Below are 17,065 nucleotides of genomic sequence, written 5' to 3'. Positions count from 1 at the left end.
TGTGGTGCGGGCCGTGGCCGTAGTCTCCTTTGTTTTTAAAAGCGTTTTTAATGCTGTGAATTTGTACTTGTAAAGAATAAGCAAGCATATACCTATTTTATTAATTTTGAACAATGTTTAATAAACACACACATGTATTGAGAATACCATTCTCTCAGTCGTTTGTCTGGCAGATGAGGGCCACGCTCCGCTTCACCCAGTGCGATGGTTTCGCCTGGGTATTGAGCAGAAGCGGCACCACATAGTTAGTCGAGTGTCCCGTCGTGGAGAGCGTGCCCTTGCGCTCGCCCGTCTTGTACAGGGGACACTTATAGCGTGTTCCCTCAACTAGGTCCAAAATGAGCACGGGCCGGAAAAAGATGACGGGCATAATATAGATGAGTATCTTAGGGTATTGTTCCACCAGCATGTTATGCTCCCAATCCCAGCGCGCCCCCTCCACAAACAGACCGTTGCAGTAGACGCCATCGTCTGGGGGCGTCGCCTTCGTCTCCACCTTGAGCACATCATAGTCGAAGGTCAGCGTGTCGATGGGTATCTTGTACTTGCGGGCAAAGTTCTGCATGGCACCCGTGAGGAAGGCCTGCGTGAAAAAGAAACCGGATAGCCAGAAGGTGGGTGGCTTGCCGTGCATGTACCAGTGGAACAGCCAGTTGAGGCGCTTGTACAGATCCTGGACATAGGATCCCAGCGGCTTGAGGCTGGGATACGACTTGGACATCCACTTGAGCGGTATGCGATTGAATTTCATGGCCGTCATGACATTCTCCAGATCGGGGGTCATGACAATTATGCCCTTGATTCCCATGGCCAGGTCCCTGCAGGAAGCCCGTATCTCCTTCTGCAGCTTAAGGAAGCGCTCCATTTCCTGCACCACCACCGTGTTCATAGACTCATTGTAGTCCACGGGATATTTCTCGGCTGCCGCCTCAATGTCCATGTCCGCCGGCATATCTTCCCCAATCTGCTTTATGGTGTTCAGAATTATCTGCTCCGCACTGACTCCGGCGCCTGCAGTGCCCGCCGCCTCGCTGCCCAACAGCAGGATCATCGAGTCCAGCAGTGTCTTTGTGGTCTGCAGGTCTCGCGTTATACCCGAGTTTGCGTGAAGACCGTACACCTCGGGCGGCGCCAGAGATGGTATGTTGTCCTCCAGGTAGCGCAGCATCTCGCGGTGCTCCATCTTGCGGGGCAGTATGTAGCGGTCGTCTGTGGCGAACCTGTACCGGTTGTCGGCCACCACCTGGGGATTACAAAAGTCCGCCAGAATCGTGACGATCGCGCGTCGATCCCAGTTGTCCGTCACACGGCCGCCATAATTGCATTCGCTGGTCAGATACGAGATGGCATCGTACGGGACGTGCTCATATTGGTTGAGAAGCATCTGGAATGTGGAAGATTTTAACCATAAATGTATCGCGAACCATGATGAATGATAGCACTGTGCGACAGTGTCTGATAAATCCTTTGAAGGGTCATACAAAAATCACTTCAACCCATCAATTGTTTAGGGTTTGTCTCGTGCAAAATACAAAACCACTGTCGCACGGTGTAATCGATACAAACTTACGCTCAACTGCAGCACAGAGATCTGGAGATCAGACTCGTTGAATCCGTAGGCGATGTTCCAGCCGAGCGGTCCGTATTTGCGTCTCTCCTGCACCACCGCATGGAAGAAGCAGATGCCGTACAGCAACCGAGTGAAGGCGCGATCCTGCTTGGCACAGCCCGCATAAAACTCGTACTCGTTGATTGGCTCCGAGTTGTAGGAGCGCATCAGGTTCTCCCTCAGCCCAGTCGGTGGTTCATTTGTCATCTTTACGCCGTTTTGCAGAATAGTCACAGGAAACTGAGGCGTGGGGTAGGCAGTCAGCCAGAGGCGGAAGTTGGCTATGGAAAAAAAAAAGTTATAAGAGGATTGGGAAAAGACTTTCCCTCACTTACGAACGGTGTTGAAGGTGTCCATGTTCTCCCACATGTACTCCAGGGCGGGCATCCAAGAAGCGGCCAGGTGGCAGTTCTGCAGGCACACCCAGTAGCCCATCTCCTGGGCGCTCTTGATAAGGGCTGTGGCAATCGGGCCCTGGCCCTGGCCCAGCGAGATGCTCTGAAAGGTCTCCTCCTGGCCCATTTTCTCGGCGAATGCCAGCAGGGAGCCCAGTGGATCAGCACCCGGCGAGAGGATGAACACGAGTGGAGTCAGGGCCGTCGAATCGGCATAAGACTTGGAAATGTCAAACTCTGGCGGCGACACGAACTGATCCCCGATGGTGAGGGCGATGAAGTTGCGAACTGCTAGGAAGACAGAGTCCGGTCGCAGGGCCTTCAGCACGATGATCTTCTCAAAGGCAGTGGTCTTGTCGTTCCAGGGTGCAGGCAAAGGTTGCAGCTCCGGCGAGGCGTGGTCGTAGATGGCCTGCCAGGCGGACAGGTTCTTCCGAAACGCGTCCACAATCCCACGCAGCTCCTTAAGCTCCTCCAGCCGCAGCACATTCAGCCAGACGGTCTCTGTGATCCAGCTGTGATCGGGATTGGGCGGCATGTGGCTGGATTCTTTCGCATTGGTGACCAGGTGTGCTAGATGACGCATCTCCACTTGGCCCGTGCCCAACAAGACGCGAGCGGTGAGGATGAATGAGAACAGGAGCTTGTCCTTTTCGAAGATGGACCGGCAAACGTTGTTGTACAAGTTCTTGGTGAACCCATCCACCAGGAACTTGATGCGTCGTGGCAGATCTTTGGACTTGTTGGCGGTGTCGATGGAGTACATGTACAGGTTGATATACCAATTCAGAGAGAACTGGTACATGGGATCGATGTTGGGCAGATCAGTGATGGAGTAGTACAGAATAGAGGAATGCACTGCCACCGGCTTGTAGTTCAGCCGGAAGGCCTCAATCTTCGCGGACGTCTCTTTAGCCGCCTCCTGCTTCTCCTGGATGTCTTTGGATAGGCCCTTGGACTCGCCCAGAATCTGGATGGCCGCTTCGTTCTCTAGAATGTCCCCCTCGCTGGCAGATAGCGTCTTCAGGATCAGGTTCTCGGCATCCCGCAGTGCCCCCTTGTTGGCCGCCGCCTCTGTGGTGAGGGTGATGCGCAGCTCCTGCAGATCCGGCCGCTCCTTGGCCACCACAATGCTCAGCAGCTGGTCCATCAGTGCGTTCTGGGTGAGCGCAAAGTTAATCACCGTCACTTTGTTGAAGGTCTCCGGCAGGAAGTGCGGATTACGCAGATTGCAGGTCATATAGAGCCGAAAGTTGGGTGACAGTGGCACCACCGCCTCACCAAGGCTGATGTGCTTGACGCCGCCCTGGATGAAGGTCTGGTGCATCAGAATGGGGTCCAGAGGCACCTCTAGTTCCTCTTGCACGTTCTCGATGATCACAGGAGTGCCGTACTCCATGGCCTCTGCGATGATACGCATGTAGTTGCCCTGATTGAACTTGACGCAGTTCAGGCGGTTCTTGCGCTCCATGTTCTTCAGCCAGTTGTTGGCCTGCCCCTGGGGATCGATGAAGAGGCTGTAGCGACTGGAGCTGGACACTATGATGGCATTTTCGCTGGAGAACTCGTCGTTGGGCAGGCCATCTAGCTGCCAGTTCTGGATTGTCACCTCCAGCCCGAGCACCTCCGTGATGGAGTACTTTTTGGAGCAGGGAATTTTTAGCTTCGTCACCTTCTGGAACCAGTCGTTCACGCACTCTGTCCTCGACTGCAGATTCACTGCCGATAGGTAGGCAATGATGCCGCACGAGAGGAGCACATCGCCGGGCAGATGGTCGTATAGCTCCTGCAGGTCGTCGGCCGCTTTGTTCCAGCGCGACTTTTCACCACCCAGGCCTCCAATGAGGGCCTCGGCACGCAGCAGCTTGTTGCGACAGTTCTCGGCATGCTCCTCGGTCTTCTTCATCTCCTCGTTGGCCTTGTCCAGCTCTATGTTGAGCAGGGCCACCTTCTCCTCGAGGGCGGCGGCCAGAGCACGCTTCTCGGCCAGAAAGCTCATTGTGTCCGCGTACTCCTTCTCTGCGCCGGCCAACTTGGCCTTTTTGGGAGCCACCACTTTGGCCACGTCGTCGTACATATCCATGGCGATGATCCACTGGCAGAGACCCTTGGCCGCACTGGAGGCCTTGGCCACCACCTTGGGATCAAAGTCCTTGTTCGGGATGAACTCTTTGCGGATGCGCTTCATGATCTCCACCGGAATGTTGTCTTTATCGAACTCCTTGAGAGCGGGCAGGAAGTTCATCTCGCCCAGCAGCCGCTTGCTGGGCCCCCAGTAGTCCTGCACCATCTTGCCCGACGAGGGATCGGGTACACGATCCGCCGGTATAGCCTTGATCACGCACACCGCCGCCATAACCAACTTGATGACCGACGGTGGGTTCTTCATTGACTTTACGAGCGTGATATCCGCGGGCTTCAGTGTGTTGAGGGCGGCCAGGGCATCCTCCAGGACGGGAATGGCCTTGGCCAGATCCTTTTCGCACTCGTTCTTCAGCACCTGCGCCGCTACGGCCTGCACGGAGGCCACCTCCTCGTCCCGTTTCACCTGCTCGGCGGCTGCACTTGCCGCCAGGGTCTCCTTGTTGATCTCGAGCATCATCTTGCGGGAGGCCTCCGCCAGGGCCACCAGCTTCGGCTGCAGGGCGTTCAGATCGCGTTGCATAATGGAGATGGCGGCAGCTGCATTGGCAAGCGTGTCCAGGCCCCCGATGTATCGCATCTTGGCGAACATCGTCTCGCTCTGCTTCAGGTCGATGAGAGTCTGGAAGGAGCGGATGAGCTCGATGAAGGAGGCGTTTGTCTGGTAGATGTGGCGCCCGCTTAACTGGCAGAAGGCGCGCGTGGCCCGGGCTGCTGTCGTGTGGAAGTACTGGCAGGTGTCGACAATGGCCATTTTAATCTCCTCGGAGGGCACGTTCACGTCCACCAGAGACATTCTGGCGATCATCTGGAGCGCCTCCTCCGGCCAGCTGTCATACCAGTCGATGGTGCAGCAGTTGACCAGTGATGGATACAGGCGGACACGCGTACGCAGGGCATCCCCGATGGGCGAGAAGCTGAGGACGATGTGCAGCTTCTGCTTGCAGCGGTTCACGAAAAACGAGAAGACCTGCAGTGGCGACACGTCAATGTTGCGGTTGCCGCCCTGGGCGGCCAGACGTACCATCTCCAGAACCTCCTGCTTCTCGTCGATGGGAAAGATGTTGGGCACCTCGCCCTGATTCAGCAGACAATCGATGTCCTGCAGGAAGAGCTCCATCTTGATCTGGTTCTCAGTTATCAGGAAGGTTGTGTGCTTATTCATTCCCCCCGCTTCCTTGAGGATCACCTTGATGTCGTCATGCCAGTCATTGGCCCCGTAATTCTTGGTGATTTCAGGCTGGAAGAACGAAGTCTGTACCATGTTGGTGGCCAGCTTCGTAAGCGACTGGCGGCCCGATCCCCCCAAACCAATTAGTAATGCGCTCGCTCCCTGGATGGAGATGATGCGGCAGATGCGATTCAAGTGCTGCAGGGCGAAGGTAAACAGGGTGATGTCCATTTTGGAGCGGCGTGTCGAGTTGTAGTCATCGAGGCTGTCCAGAGCCACCTTTAGGAACACCTCCACGCTGGGCACCTCCTCGTAGCGCCGCTCGTCCGGCACACTGTCTTCGTCGAAGTAGACGCCAAAGAACACGTTGTTGGCGGTCTCCATGCTAAACACCTGTTCGTCTCCCACCTGGACGCAGTACTTGTCGAAGATATTCTCAACCTTGTCCTTGAAGTTGGCCTTCAGGCAGTCGTTCAGCTTGTCGAACATCCACTTGCGGTCTGTGTCGTCCACAAGACGGTCGAAGAAAACTCGCATTGCCTCGTGGTACCACACGCGCACAAGCACCTTCTTGTCATTGACGGATTCCTTGCGCACCAGGGTGCAGCCGGTGACGACGCGCGAGATGTCTCGCAGATTAAAGACGTAGTGGCTCTTGGCCGGAGTAGCCCGTACCTCGGACTGGACGCTCTTATATATGCTCTGGGTGGCACTGACGATCTGATTGGTGACCAAGAATACGTCCTGGCCGTGGCCGGAGCGCCGGAAGCCGCTGAGCGCCACATTTAGGAAGATGCGGAACATGCTGTCGTCGCTGAAGGTGTTGATAGAGAACACATTGAAGTGGTTGAGGAAGCGGGCATAGACGTCCTGGCGACTGCCACCCGGCAAGCCGCAGGCGGCCATGATCAGGACATCGTGGATGTACAGCTTGGAGGCGTCCTTCAGATCGTACACGTGCCCGTAGTCAAAGTACTGGCGCAGCAGCTCCAACGGCGGCTGTGCCCCGTACACCTCCTTCACGGGCATGTTCATGTCGTCGACGAAGAGGACGCTCTGCATACCCTTGGGCGGTCCGTAGATGCCACGCTTCCACTTCTGCAGCTTCGAGATGAGTAGTTCCTGACACTGGTTGGCCGTGATCATCACCGTGAAGGTGATGAAACCCGACTCGTACTCCTCCTGGTTCAGCTTGTTCATCAGATAGTTTTGCACATAGACGCTCTTGCCGGTGCCCGTGGGGCCCACTAGCAGCATCCGCTTCTTGTGCTTCACGTGCATCTTGAGGAGGTGCACATAGCGGCCCGTGTCCACAGTCGGTACAATAACGCCCGTCTTCGTCTCCTCCACATCCATGCGCTTGGCCAGCTCCGGCCAGTAGCGCCACGTCCCGCGCTGCTTGAACACGTATACGTACTCCACGAGCAGACCCTCCACGGGCGGAGTCACCTCCATTTTTCCCAGAAACTCTGGTGGGTTTGCCTCCTCACCGTCATAGATCTGCCAAGGAATGTAAAGGAGTGAATCTGTACATCTTTCAAGATACATATGTATACTGCACTACATTGGCTTTGTACTTTTCACAACACAAAGCCTTGTAGATACCGAGTGGTAATTATTAAAGTGCAGAAAGGCGCCTACATGCGGTTTATGAATTTTTAAAACAGAGGTGGATACGTAGTAAGATCTAAAGATGATCATGAGATCTTACCAATCAGCCTAATCTTACAGCCTAAAATTTAGTCTTGTGCAAAGTAGAAAACCACTGTGGAACGGTGTTATTCAACTCCTTACCTTTCTCAAAAACGCATCAAATTTGTCTCGCGAGGCCGTGTCCAGAATTCCGCCAACGCCCCAGGCCAGGGCGAACAAAATGGCGGCCTGGAAGTAGCCCACGATGTACTTCTGGTAATCTTCCGGGTTCTCTTCGATGGCCTCGTCCAGCAGCATGTCGATCAGGTCAAAGGTCGTCAGCATGCAGTTGAACTCCCCCGACCGGACGAACTGGCTGCAATTACGACGGACAAATGTCTGGCACTGTGGCAGGAGCCACTGCAGCATGGCCGACACATACTCGACGCCCTCCTCGTCGGCCCACCGCGGATCTGCTTTCTTCAGCCAGCTGTTAGCGAAGGCACGCCAGCCCAGCGTCGAGGGCTCCATGTAGATCATGCCACAGCGGGAGACGGTGGCAGGCGATGCCTGGGCCAGATCCATCACCTCAAAGATCATGGACATTTCGTGCGACATAGTGATCACCTCGCCGCTGGTCAAGCACAGCTTCTTGTTGTCGTCCAGCACCGTGTTCATGTTCTCAATCCACACAGCATCCACGGGACCATCGAAGATCACCCATTTGCGGTCTGGCGTGGGTGTCATGGCAAACTCGCGGAAAATCTTGGCCACCAGGCCGTCGGTCCACTCGTAGGATATGGGATCAAAGGAGCCGTATAGCTGGTTCATGGTGATTGACTTAGGGTTCATGATGCCCATCAGCACGTGCTGGAAGTAGCTGCTCTTTTGCGGAGCCTTAATCTTCAGCGCAGACATGACCTTGGACAGGACCTGCAGCGTCTTGGACTTGCCTGCCAGCGGTTCGCCCACCAACATGAAGCCGTGCCGGACAATGATCATCTCGTACGTTTGGATGACCTTGGTGAGGAATGATGGGGCTGGTTCCAGCACCTCCTCCAGGCAGACACGCTTGAACTCGGTCTCGAAGAGACTGTAGTCGATGTGCGGCAGACTGATGCCCGGGAAGATGTCCGAGATTATACCCTCGAAGAGCGGCACATCGAATGACAGGAACTTCGGCAGATTCACGTCGATCAGGCTGCGCAGCAGCAGGATGTCCTCCAGCTCGTCCGGATACTGCTTCTTGATGTTGCCGCAAGCAGAGAGAACTGTCTTCACCGCCCGCATGCCGTAGTCGTAGTGGTTCTGGCTGGACAGCTGCTCCGAGCAAAGCCGGTAGGTGGTCACGATCTTGACGGCCAGCTTGCGGGCGTCCACAAATCCGTACGAGTAGAGGGATATCTCACCGATCATGGCGTAGTCCGGTACCATCATGGCTACGGATCGGAACAGGACCTTTAGGTTGTCGGGCAACTCCGAGCGACCCGCGTAGCCGGGATTCATGGTGATGCAGACGTAGACGGCGGGATTAAGCATCAGCTCTGTGCCCTCAAACATGAACTTGCTCACATTGGCCCGCACCGCCTGGATAATGAGAAGAATCTGCTGGGCCACCACCGACAACACCTCTAGCTCAATGCGGTTGAACTCGTCAAAGCAGGCCCAGGCGCCACACGAGGCCAGGCCCTTGAAGAACTTGCCCATGGCCTTGTAGTCCAGTCCGTCGGAGCAGTTGAAGACCTTGCACTGGACGGCCAGGGCTTTGGCCAGGTCCTTGGTGGTCTCAGTCTTGCCGGTGCCCGCAGGACCCTCTGGGGCTCCGTTCAGATGGAGCTGGTAGGCGCCAACCAGGGTGCGGTAGCAGCGGTCCGTGAGCGGGGTGATCACCAGCCGATCCGAGTTACCCAAATACTCGTTGGCGAAAGGTACGGTGGCGTTTATGATCCTCACCAGAGTCTTTTCATCCTCCCAGTAGTAGCGCATCTGGGCTAGCCACTGGAAATCGTATTCACTGTTGATTTTCAGCCGAATGAGCTCCTCGGTGACGTCCTTGGCGTGCACATCGATGACTATCAGGGACTTGATGGTGATCCTGTTGAGGTTGCTGATCACGGGCGAACGCACGAGGGCCACAATGTCGTTCAACTCCTTGGACAGCTCCTGAAAGAAGTTGGCCATAACGGCCTGATTGGTGCCGAAAGTGCGACGCAGGCAGCCGTGCATTTTGGCGGCCCAGTATACCTGCGAGATGGCCAGCACCACCATTTGGGGCCACTCCAGCACCCACTCATGCCGCTTCACCTTGGGATAGTGGCCGAAGGAGAGCTCGTTCTGGTTGCGAACCGCCTTCAGCATCTCGTCCTCCACTCCGATGAGCCACTTTTCCACGCTACCGCCGGCAGCCATCGTGGAGACAGGCTCTATGAACTCAATGTGCTCCTTGTCGCTGCTGATCATTGCCAGGACATTCTTGCTCGAGTCGAACTCCAGGCTGTTAATGCCCTCGAAACATTTGCTCAGATGCGGCAGCACGCGCAGCGGATCCTTCGTCTCCGAAAGGATCTCCAACATCTCGTCGTTGGCCAGAAAGAAGAATCGCGGGAAGAAGAGGCGCTTCTTCTCAAGGTAATTGCTCACACCCGTCGATATATCCTCGAGCAGTTCGTTGGCCTTCTGCAAGGATTCCAGCAGCCCAGATGCTGGTGCCGTCTCCATCACCAGCGGCTGGCGCAGCACCAGGCCCATGTTGCGGGTGTAGGTCTGCTCCACAATGGTGAACAGGCGACCCTCCTCCGGCATCTGAGCCACGATGTCCTTGGAGGAGAAAATGGGCAGCAGGTACAGGTAGTTGGCCTGCACTTTGCCCCACTGGTCAAGCGTCTCGTTGACCCGCATTATCTTCTCGTACCAGGCGCGCACCTCCTCCTCGCAGGGCTTCATGAACGCCGAGCCGCGCATTGTCAGCGTCTTGAGAATGTGGTCGTCGAGCAGCGCCTGGATGTCGTCCAGGCTATTAAGGATCGTCACACCCGTCTCTTTGTATGGGCCCGTGGGGAAGACCTTGTTCTCCCATTCCTTGATCATTGCCTGAAGGGCGTTCCACAGCTGCAGCTCCTTGTTTGCACTGATGCTGATGATCTCAAACTGATCCAGAATGCTATCCAGTCCAGAGTCGAGAATCTTTCTCAGGGTAGTGCCCGCATCCGGTGTGACATCAAAGCCGGCAATTTCAGACATCTCCTTCCAGTGGCGCTTCCTTAGAGCCGGATTGCACATGATGTTGACCACAAAGACACCAGTGGTGAAGTCTTTGATGGACTGAATCATCGAAGTGCACAGCCGCAACGGCACTGGATGCTTAGCCGGATCGGGATCTTCAGTTTGACCCTGCAATTATACGATTTAGCGATCTTTTGCACACATATGTTGCAATTTTTGACCCACCTTAAATTTGCAAACGGGATTGTCAATGAGATCCTGTTTGATCTTGACGCGGTAGTATTTCTGGTTCTTCTGGAACTCCTTCAAATAATTGTCGGTTGTCGATTCAACAAACTTGGGCTCCAAATACTCAAAGGGTCCATCCCGCCACACGTTCAAATAGCGCTGCCAGTCAATGCAACATCTGTGGATATCAAAAGGGAACATAAACCATCAAAATTCTCCAATGACAACTGGGATGGGATGGGCTTTGTTTGCAACAGAGAGTCTTGGTAATTTGATGGTCTTTGGTGCTATATATGTGTGTCTATGTGTGACAGTACTCACTTCATTAGCTCTGCAAATGGATAGACAAAGGACTTGATCACCTCCAGCGTGGGATATTCGGTTTGGGCCACCTTGAATAGCTTCTCCTCCTTGTTAATCCAGGCGACGTAGTCGTCAAAGGTTTTCAGCTGATCAATAAAGTTCTGCAGGATTATATAGCTGTCGCGAAACTTCTCCGGCCTGCTCATATCGTCGATGATGGCCAACTTGGGCAGCATTTCCTCAATATCAGTATTAAGCTTTTTCACCACCTCCTGCAGATGCTCCTCGAAGAGGAACTTGAACTGTTCCTGCTGGGAGGCGTTGTACTCGCATATCTCGTTGATGACCTTGATCCAGGTGATGGTCTTGATAGTCAGATCGAAATGATACTTGGACATTTCCCTCAGCTCGACAATGTTGGTGCCCACCTGGAGGCAGTAATGGATGCGATCCGTCAGCTCGGCAAGCTTCACCGTCTTTACATGGATCATATAGTCGGCGCTCTCAAGTAGCTCCTCCGTGGACTTTGGTATCTCTAGAGCGCGGTATTTAATCTTCTCGAACTCCTCGCAAATCTCCTCCTCAGCCTTGATGTGCTCTCGTATAATGATGACGGTGATTTCGGCAATCAAATTCTCTGCCAAATTGCGGAGGCCCTGGATCGCAGGCTCGTTGTGGATGATGGCCATCACAAAGTACTCGGTCGCTGGCTCGCTGCGGAGCATATTGATAAACTCGTAGTAGATGTCGATCCGAGCAAAGTACTCCTCGAACTCATGCGGCTCGGCCAGAAAGATGTTCAGAGCCTCACGCTCCTCCCACGAGAACAGGGCATGGTACTTGCTTCTAAAGTTCTCTATGAACTGTGTGACCTCGTCGTAGGTGGCAATAATGATCTTTTGAACGTTGTCAATAACATCCTTCAGGGAGTTGTCGTTCATCTCGATCTTGAGGTAGTCACTGACCTTGGCGTACGCGGCCATTGTGGTGAGGGTTTCCACCTGAGGTTGCAGCGGCTCCATGCGATAGCCGACCATCGAGATCTCCGTGGCGATCTCAGCAAAGGTGCGTAGAATGCTAAAGAGGTTGGGCCGCGTGTCCAGGTCGCCGGAGGTCTCGGTCCACTCCAAGGACATACGGAACATGGGCATCGTACGTGGATCGCTACAGATGCGAAACATTTCAATAAATGTTCGCATCTTCATGTTGTTTAGCTCCCGGTTCATCAGTCCCTCCAACCCGCTCCAAGCACGCTTCCACAAGGCCGGAGGCATCACCCGCTTGCGCAGCATCTTCCGCAACACAATAACCAGCTTGGGATACCAAGTCCACCGAAGAAAGGTGTTCACCTTGTCCAGCTGGTTTTGGATGTACTTGCGGTAGAACTTGTAGGAGAGTGCTTCGCGTCCGCACAGCCCCATCTGCTGCTGCTGGGCGCCCGTGGCGCTTACGTACTTGAAGATGCAGACGACGTTTGGCAGATCCGACACCGATATGTTCAGTACGGCGCGCATGGGCAGCTGCAGGATGAGCAGCTTCAGGCCAATCTTTCGGCGGTTCTCCAGGTAAACGCTGTAGTTGCCCGTGCGACCGGGACGCTTGAAATGGATGTCTGCGTGGGGCAACTCAAAGTTGGATGGGTCTTCGTCGGAGAACTCAGGGTGGCGCAGTATGTTTTTCATGCTGTAGATCTTCATCAGGCGGTTGAACTCCTCATGCACATCCTTCATGTACGAGTCCACCATCTCTGGGTATCTGCGCCGCAACCGTTCCGAGGCGAAGCTCAATATCTTGGCCTCTGTCTTGCGCAGCATTGGCGGTACGATTATCTTGCGCACCTCGCGCCGCAGGTTGTCCACGTAATGGGACTGCGGCAGCGGCCGGATGTCCGGTTCGGGATGCCAAGACTGGCGGGCAATTCTCACCTTCACGTCAGCCGCCTTTTGCTTAAGGAACTGATAGTGTCGACGCTCGTGGACCTCAGAGATGTGGAACTTGAGCAGGGGATTCTTCAAGTACGGCTCATTATCGTATTTCCTGGTGTCCGAGGGCGGCCGATGCATGCGGCTCAGCTTGCGGCTGTACATGGTGAGTGACTCTTGTTTCAATCGAATCCAAAATTCAATGCGATATCATGCAAAGGGATTCCTTTCATGGAAGGGTTTTCCACTCTCAATGCCTGACAACTTTCCGTATTCCGTATTTATAGTTGTTGCTAAGGCAACTTATTGTGTTTGTTTTTTATACCCGGTACTCGACCCTTTCTGTGGGCTGAAAGGGACGTTCAACTTCCAGTCTGGCCAACCGGCTCCACGTTCCGGTCGGATGTCGGCCTTGAGTGAAGAAGCCAACCGTCACACTCCAGCCCATCGCGATCAGTAAATTTCACCGCCTCTGGGGTACTCAGCCTGTCTGTTCCTGCCGCCAGGAGCCTGTAGGCTGCATTCCGTGAGTGCTCATGTGTGGCGCACAAGGACGCCATTAAGAAATTTCATTTCAGTTGACACTCTTAATCCAAAGAGTTGAAGCACCGTGTAACTCGTATTACCCTTAACTTTTGGGAAGCGCAGAGAACGGTTTGAGGTTGGCTGTTTTCTTTGCTCGGTCCCGTTACTTTGTCTGGCCTGTGCAAATGAAGGGATGACACCGACGCCAGGCGGTGGCATTATCCGATAATCTCAGTGACTCAACTAAAAACGTTCTTGTCATAAATCTTTTGTTCGGTTTGTATCCAAATTACGATGGCGAAAAATTTCTTTATTTATTGATTGATCGTTATTCATTCGATTGAAATTACATTGCAGATACAGAGATTAACAACTTTTTAGCAACAATAATGACAATATTTATTATATAACATCTCGTCAATTGCAAATACAATACAATATTCTAAAACACCCAATATTCATCAGTTCAAAAGCCTCAAGTTAATGCTGATCTCCGATTCCGATATACGGTTACGGCATGAGATAGTATCAGGGGATAGGATCGGTGCAGATAGGAATAGACGTCACCTGTCGGCAGCTGGGCACCGAATTCGGGACGTGCTTACAGTTTACAATAAAGCGCAATACATTATACAATAGCTATACAATCTGAATACGTATACAATATAAATACAAAACATACGAGTAGATGAGCTTTCTTTTCCTTTCCAATAATAGATTCGTATCAAAGAAATTGCACACATTTGATTTTGCCAATATTTTAGTTGTGTTGTTGTAGTTCTCTAGGTACATACGTTTAAGCGTTTTCATATATCAAATACACACGAGTATGTATGTATAATTTGTAATTATTGGTTACCCACATACGATACCTCGTCGTAGGTGTATTAGTATGCGGTAAATATGCATATTAATCAGTATACAGCTTAGGGGCAACATAACAATTGCAGTAATGATTGATTTTAGTTTTTTGTGGTTGGGTTTCATTGGTCGTTAAGGGTTAACATCGACGACGCCCACTTGTTATCTCTCGAACTGCAGCACATAGTCCTTGAGCGGGCTGGGCAGGTTCAAGCGATTGACATTTGGGGCCAGTTTGCGGTTCAGCGCCTCGTATATAGCCCAGCGAGCCAGTTGCTTGAGGCTGCGCGGCTTGCGGTAGAGCGAGGATATCAGGGCAATCAGTTGTTCGGTCTTCTTGCTGGGAACTTGGGCAACGTAGAAGTTGTGCAGCGACTTGAGGCAATTGTAGAGCGGCTCGTGCTCCATGGTCAGGTAAAAGAGATGGATGATACGCGTAAACGTCAAATGCGGATCGTTGAGTATAAATTCCTTCTTCGTTATCAGTATAATATAGTAAAAAAGCAGATATCGAGAGTTTGTGCGGAAAGAGTTGCGGAACGTGTTATCGCCCCCCAAAGCAGCGGCGGCCCCACCGCCGCCCAGAGCCTCGCCGTAGCTGGCAATTTCGCTCGAGAAGATCGCTATGCCCGGCGTAGTCTTGCTGCTCAGCACAATATTCGGATCGGCCCCGTACTGAATGAGCGTCAGCGTCAGCTCGTATATGCACTCCATGTCGTGGCAAGTGCGCACATTCTGCACCATATCCATGACAGCCTGCAGAATGTGCTGATATGTCTTGTTGCAGTCCAGGCCATGCTGCAGCAGCAGCAGCAGAATGTTCTTGATAAAATCAAAGTTTGTGCGCTTCTGTGCATCACAATTGAGGGTAAAGTTCTCGCTAACCGTGAACACGAGAACGTGCAGCGGCTTAAGATTGGCGCGATACGAACAGTTCGGATTCGCGCCATGCTGCAGCAAAATGCGTATGCAGTTCAGATAGCAGACCTAAAACTACAGGTTACTATACGTTCTGCCAGGATATATGTTTGCTTGGACTCACCTTCATTGAATGCGTAAAATGATGAAGATGGTCCTTGTTGATTAGCGGCACTAACAGTACCATTATGGGCACAGACCCATCCCTGCCCACAATGTTGGGATCACCTGCAAGAGTATATCCAGTATACCACATCCCAATAACGATTCAATGCACAGGAGTTTTCTCCCCTTACCATCCTCCTTGATGAGCATATTGAGTAGCTCGTAGCAGACCTCCCAGTCGCGCAGGTGGCGAAATACACAGGCCATGGCACTGTTGCCCGCCTGATTGATGGACTGCTTAGCTCCGTTCTGCAGCAGGAACCGCACCAAATACAAAACGTCCCACTTGCTCCATTTGTCGTAGCCGTAACGAGCTTCCTCCAAAGCATAGCGCACGATGAGTGCATGCAGTGGCGTGTTCCCCAGCGAGTCGGGGGCATTGATCAGCTCCTTGCAGCCGCGTTCCAGTAGGATGCGAAGAGTGGCCAGCGTGTCCTCGGCCGGTTTACGTGCAGCAAATATAACTGCATGGGGAATGTTGTTTTCATAACATTCTGCTATCACGTTGAGAGATTAATTCCATCTTGAACTCACCGACATGGAGCAAGGTCATCTGCTGGGTACAGGTACGTACTGTGGTCACGGCTCCCTGCTGTATAAGTAGCTCGAGAAAGCGGCCATCATGCAGCACGGCATGGTGTATCGGATAGTACTCATCCATGATAAGATTTATCTCTTCCGATCGCGTCAGGACCAGCTGCTGGACACAATTCCATGCACCGCGCTCGCAGGCCAAGTGCAAGAGCGGCTTTTTAGCTCGAAACGGTATCCAAGGCTCTTCCATCTTCTGTGTGAGCAGGCTCAGAACATTGTACTGGTCGCCATCGATCGCATAGCACAGAGCATTTTGAAGCTTGTTGTTCAATCGCTCGCTGACGTCGTCTACATTGTTGTGCCACTTGCCGCTTTCCTCGCAGTTGTGCGTATGGGCGCCGGGGAAGCACATCCGGGTATCCACGTCGATACGCGCACCGTGGCGCAGGAGAAGTTCCACGCATTCTTCGTAGCCTCGGAGGGTAGCTATGTGCAGCGGCAGGGAGCAGGGGGAACGGTTCACATCGGGCCGGTGGCGGTGCAAGAGCCACTTGGTGAGATCAATGTGATTTAGGCCGACGCTGCGCTGCAGGATGTTGTATCCGCAATCATCGTATATGACCAGGATATTCTCGTTCTTCGGTATCTGAATCAGAAGGCTTTCGAGTGTTTGCAGCGAGATTTTGGGATTGGCACGCAGTATTTCGAACAGCGTCTGGATCTTCTCCTCCGTTGCCTTCGACACTTTGTGGCCATCGCGATGTGAAAGCAGTGCCGACCCAGAACGGAACACTTGGCTCACGGAACCACCCATGTCGCTTCGCTGGCTGGCTTCTCGTTCTTTAATCCAGCTAAAACCCCACTTTCATGCTTCACCGTCCTGCGACGCAGTTTTTGTTGTGACCTGCTGTGGAAAACAATAAACAACAAAATGCGTAGCAGTCCCCGCAGCCGTAAAAATCAATACGCTCTGTTAAACATTCGCCAAATCAGCACTGGCAACTGAGCAGGAGGCATGAGGCACTCCATTCACGCTATCACATTGTTCCCCATCTCGTTTGTGCCTTTATTCACTAAATGCATTGCATTAACACATCCAAAACTCTTTTTTTCCAAATCCACTTTTTCGCTGAATTTCAGTTGCTCTCTTCTTTAGTGTTGGGTGGTTCATGAACGAAAAAAACGAACTATTCACTGACGTGAACGGACGGAATAAGTTCATCGTTTTATCGATATAATCCAAAAGTAATAAAAGCTATTTTTTTACTATTTTTTTACTCCATCTGGTGCATGAAAATTACTAAGCCGATTATAGTCCGCACTATCGTATGCAATCCGCACTGTATGCACTGTGCTGAACGCGCCCATGTACTCCATGAGTAGCCACAACGACGCGAATGTATTTCCCAAAAATCAGTTTTTACGCCAACAGGGTTCC

General features: G+C 52.8%; 2 protein-coding genes across 2 annotated transcripts; both read right to left on the bottom strand.

The window, feature by feature from the left end:
• Window positions 1-142: 142 nt before the first annotated feature.
• Window positions 143-12,850, bottom strand: LOC6604039 (dynein heavy chain 12, axonemal). The gene is made up of 6 exons (XM_026993958.1): window positions 10,721-12,850; window positions 10,397-10,577; window positions 7,112-10,339; window positions 1,945-6,817; window positions 1,571-1,890; window positions 143-1,384 (listed from the first exon to the last, which is right to left on the bottom strand). The coding sequence occupies exons 1-6, from the start codon at window positions 12,787-12,789 to the stop codon at window positions 155-157; spliced, it is 11,901 nt and encodes a 3,966-aa protein (XP_026849759.1). The 5' UTR covers window positions 12,790-12,850; the 3' UTR covers window positions 143-154.
• A 588-nt stretch (window positions 12,851-13,438) lies between these two features.
• On the bottom strand, window positions 13,439-16,760 carry LOC6601121 (ankyrin-1). Its single transcript, XM_026993930.1, has 4 exons — window positions 15,628-16,760; window positions 15,225-15,557; window positions 15,053-15,156; window positions 13,439-14,997 (listed from the first exon to the last, which is right to left on the bottom strand). The coding sequence occupies exons 1-4, from the start codon at window positions 16,439-16,441 to the stop codon at window positions 14,173-14,175; spliced, it is 2,076 nt and encodes a 691-aa protein (XP_026849731.1). The 5' UTR covers window positions 16,442-16,760; the 3' UTR covers window positions 13,439-14,172.
• Window positions 16,761-17,065: the final 305 nt, after the last annotated feature.

Source organism: Drosophila persimilis, unplaced genomic scaffold, assembly GCF_003286085.1.
Source record: "Drosophila persimilis strain 14011-0111.01,24,50 unplaced genomic scaffold, DperRS2 tig00000977-arrow-arrow-pilon, whole genome shotgun sequence".
In the NCBI taxonomy this organism is placed as follows: Eukaryota; Metazoa; Arthropoda; class Insecta; order Diptera; family Drosophilidae; genus Drosophila; species Drosophila persimilis.
Note: the sequence above shows the minus strand (reverse complement) of the source record. Positions and strands in the feature narration are given on the sequence as shown.

Coding starts and splice junctions, on each gene's coding strand:
- LOC6604039 (XM_026993958.1), bottom strand. CDS start 12,789: ATGTACAGCCGCAAGCTGAGCCGCATGCATCGGCCGCCCTCGGACACC. Junction 6,818..7,111: donor TTGATGCGTTTTTGAGAAAG/GTAAGGAGTTGA, acceptor ATTCCTTGGCAG/ATCTATGACGGTGAGGAGGC. Junction 1,385..1,570: donor TCTCTGTGCTGCAGTTGAGC/GTAAGTTTGTAT, acceptor TCCACATTCCAG/ATGCTTCTCAACCAATATGA.
- LOC6601121 (XM_026993930.1), bottom strand. CDS start 16,441: ATGGGTGGTTCCGTGAGCCAAGTGTTCCGTTCTGGGTCGGCACTGCTT. Junction 15,157..15,224: donor TATGCTCATCAAGGAGGATG/GTAAGGGGAGAA, acceptor ATACTCTTGCAG/GTGATCCCAACATTGTGGGC. Junction 14,998..15,052: donor ATTTTACGCATTCAATGAAG/GTGAGTCCAAGC, acceptor CTGTAGTTTTAG/GTCTGCTATCTGAACTGCAT.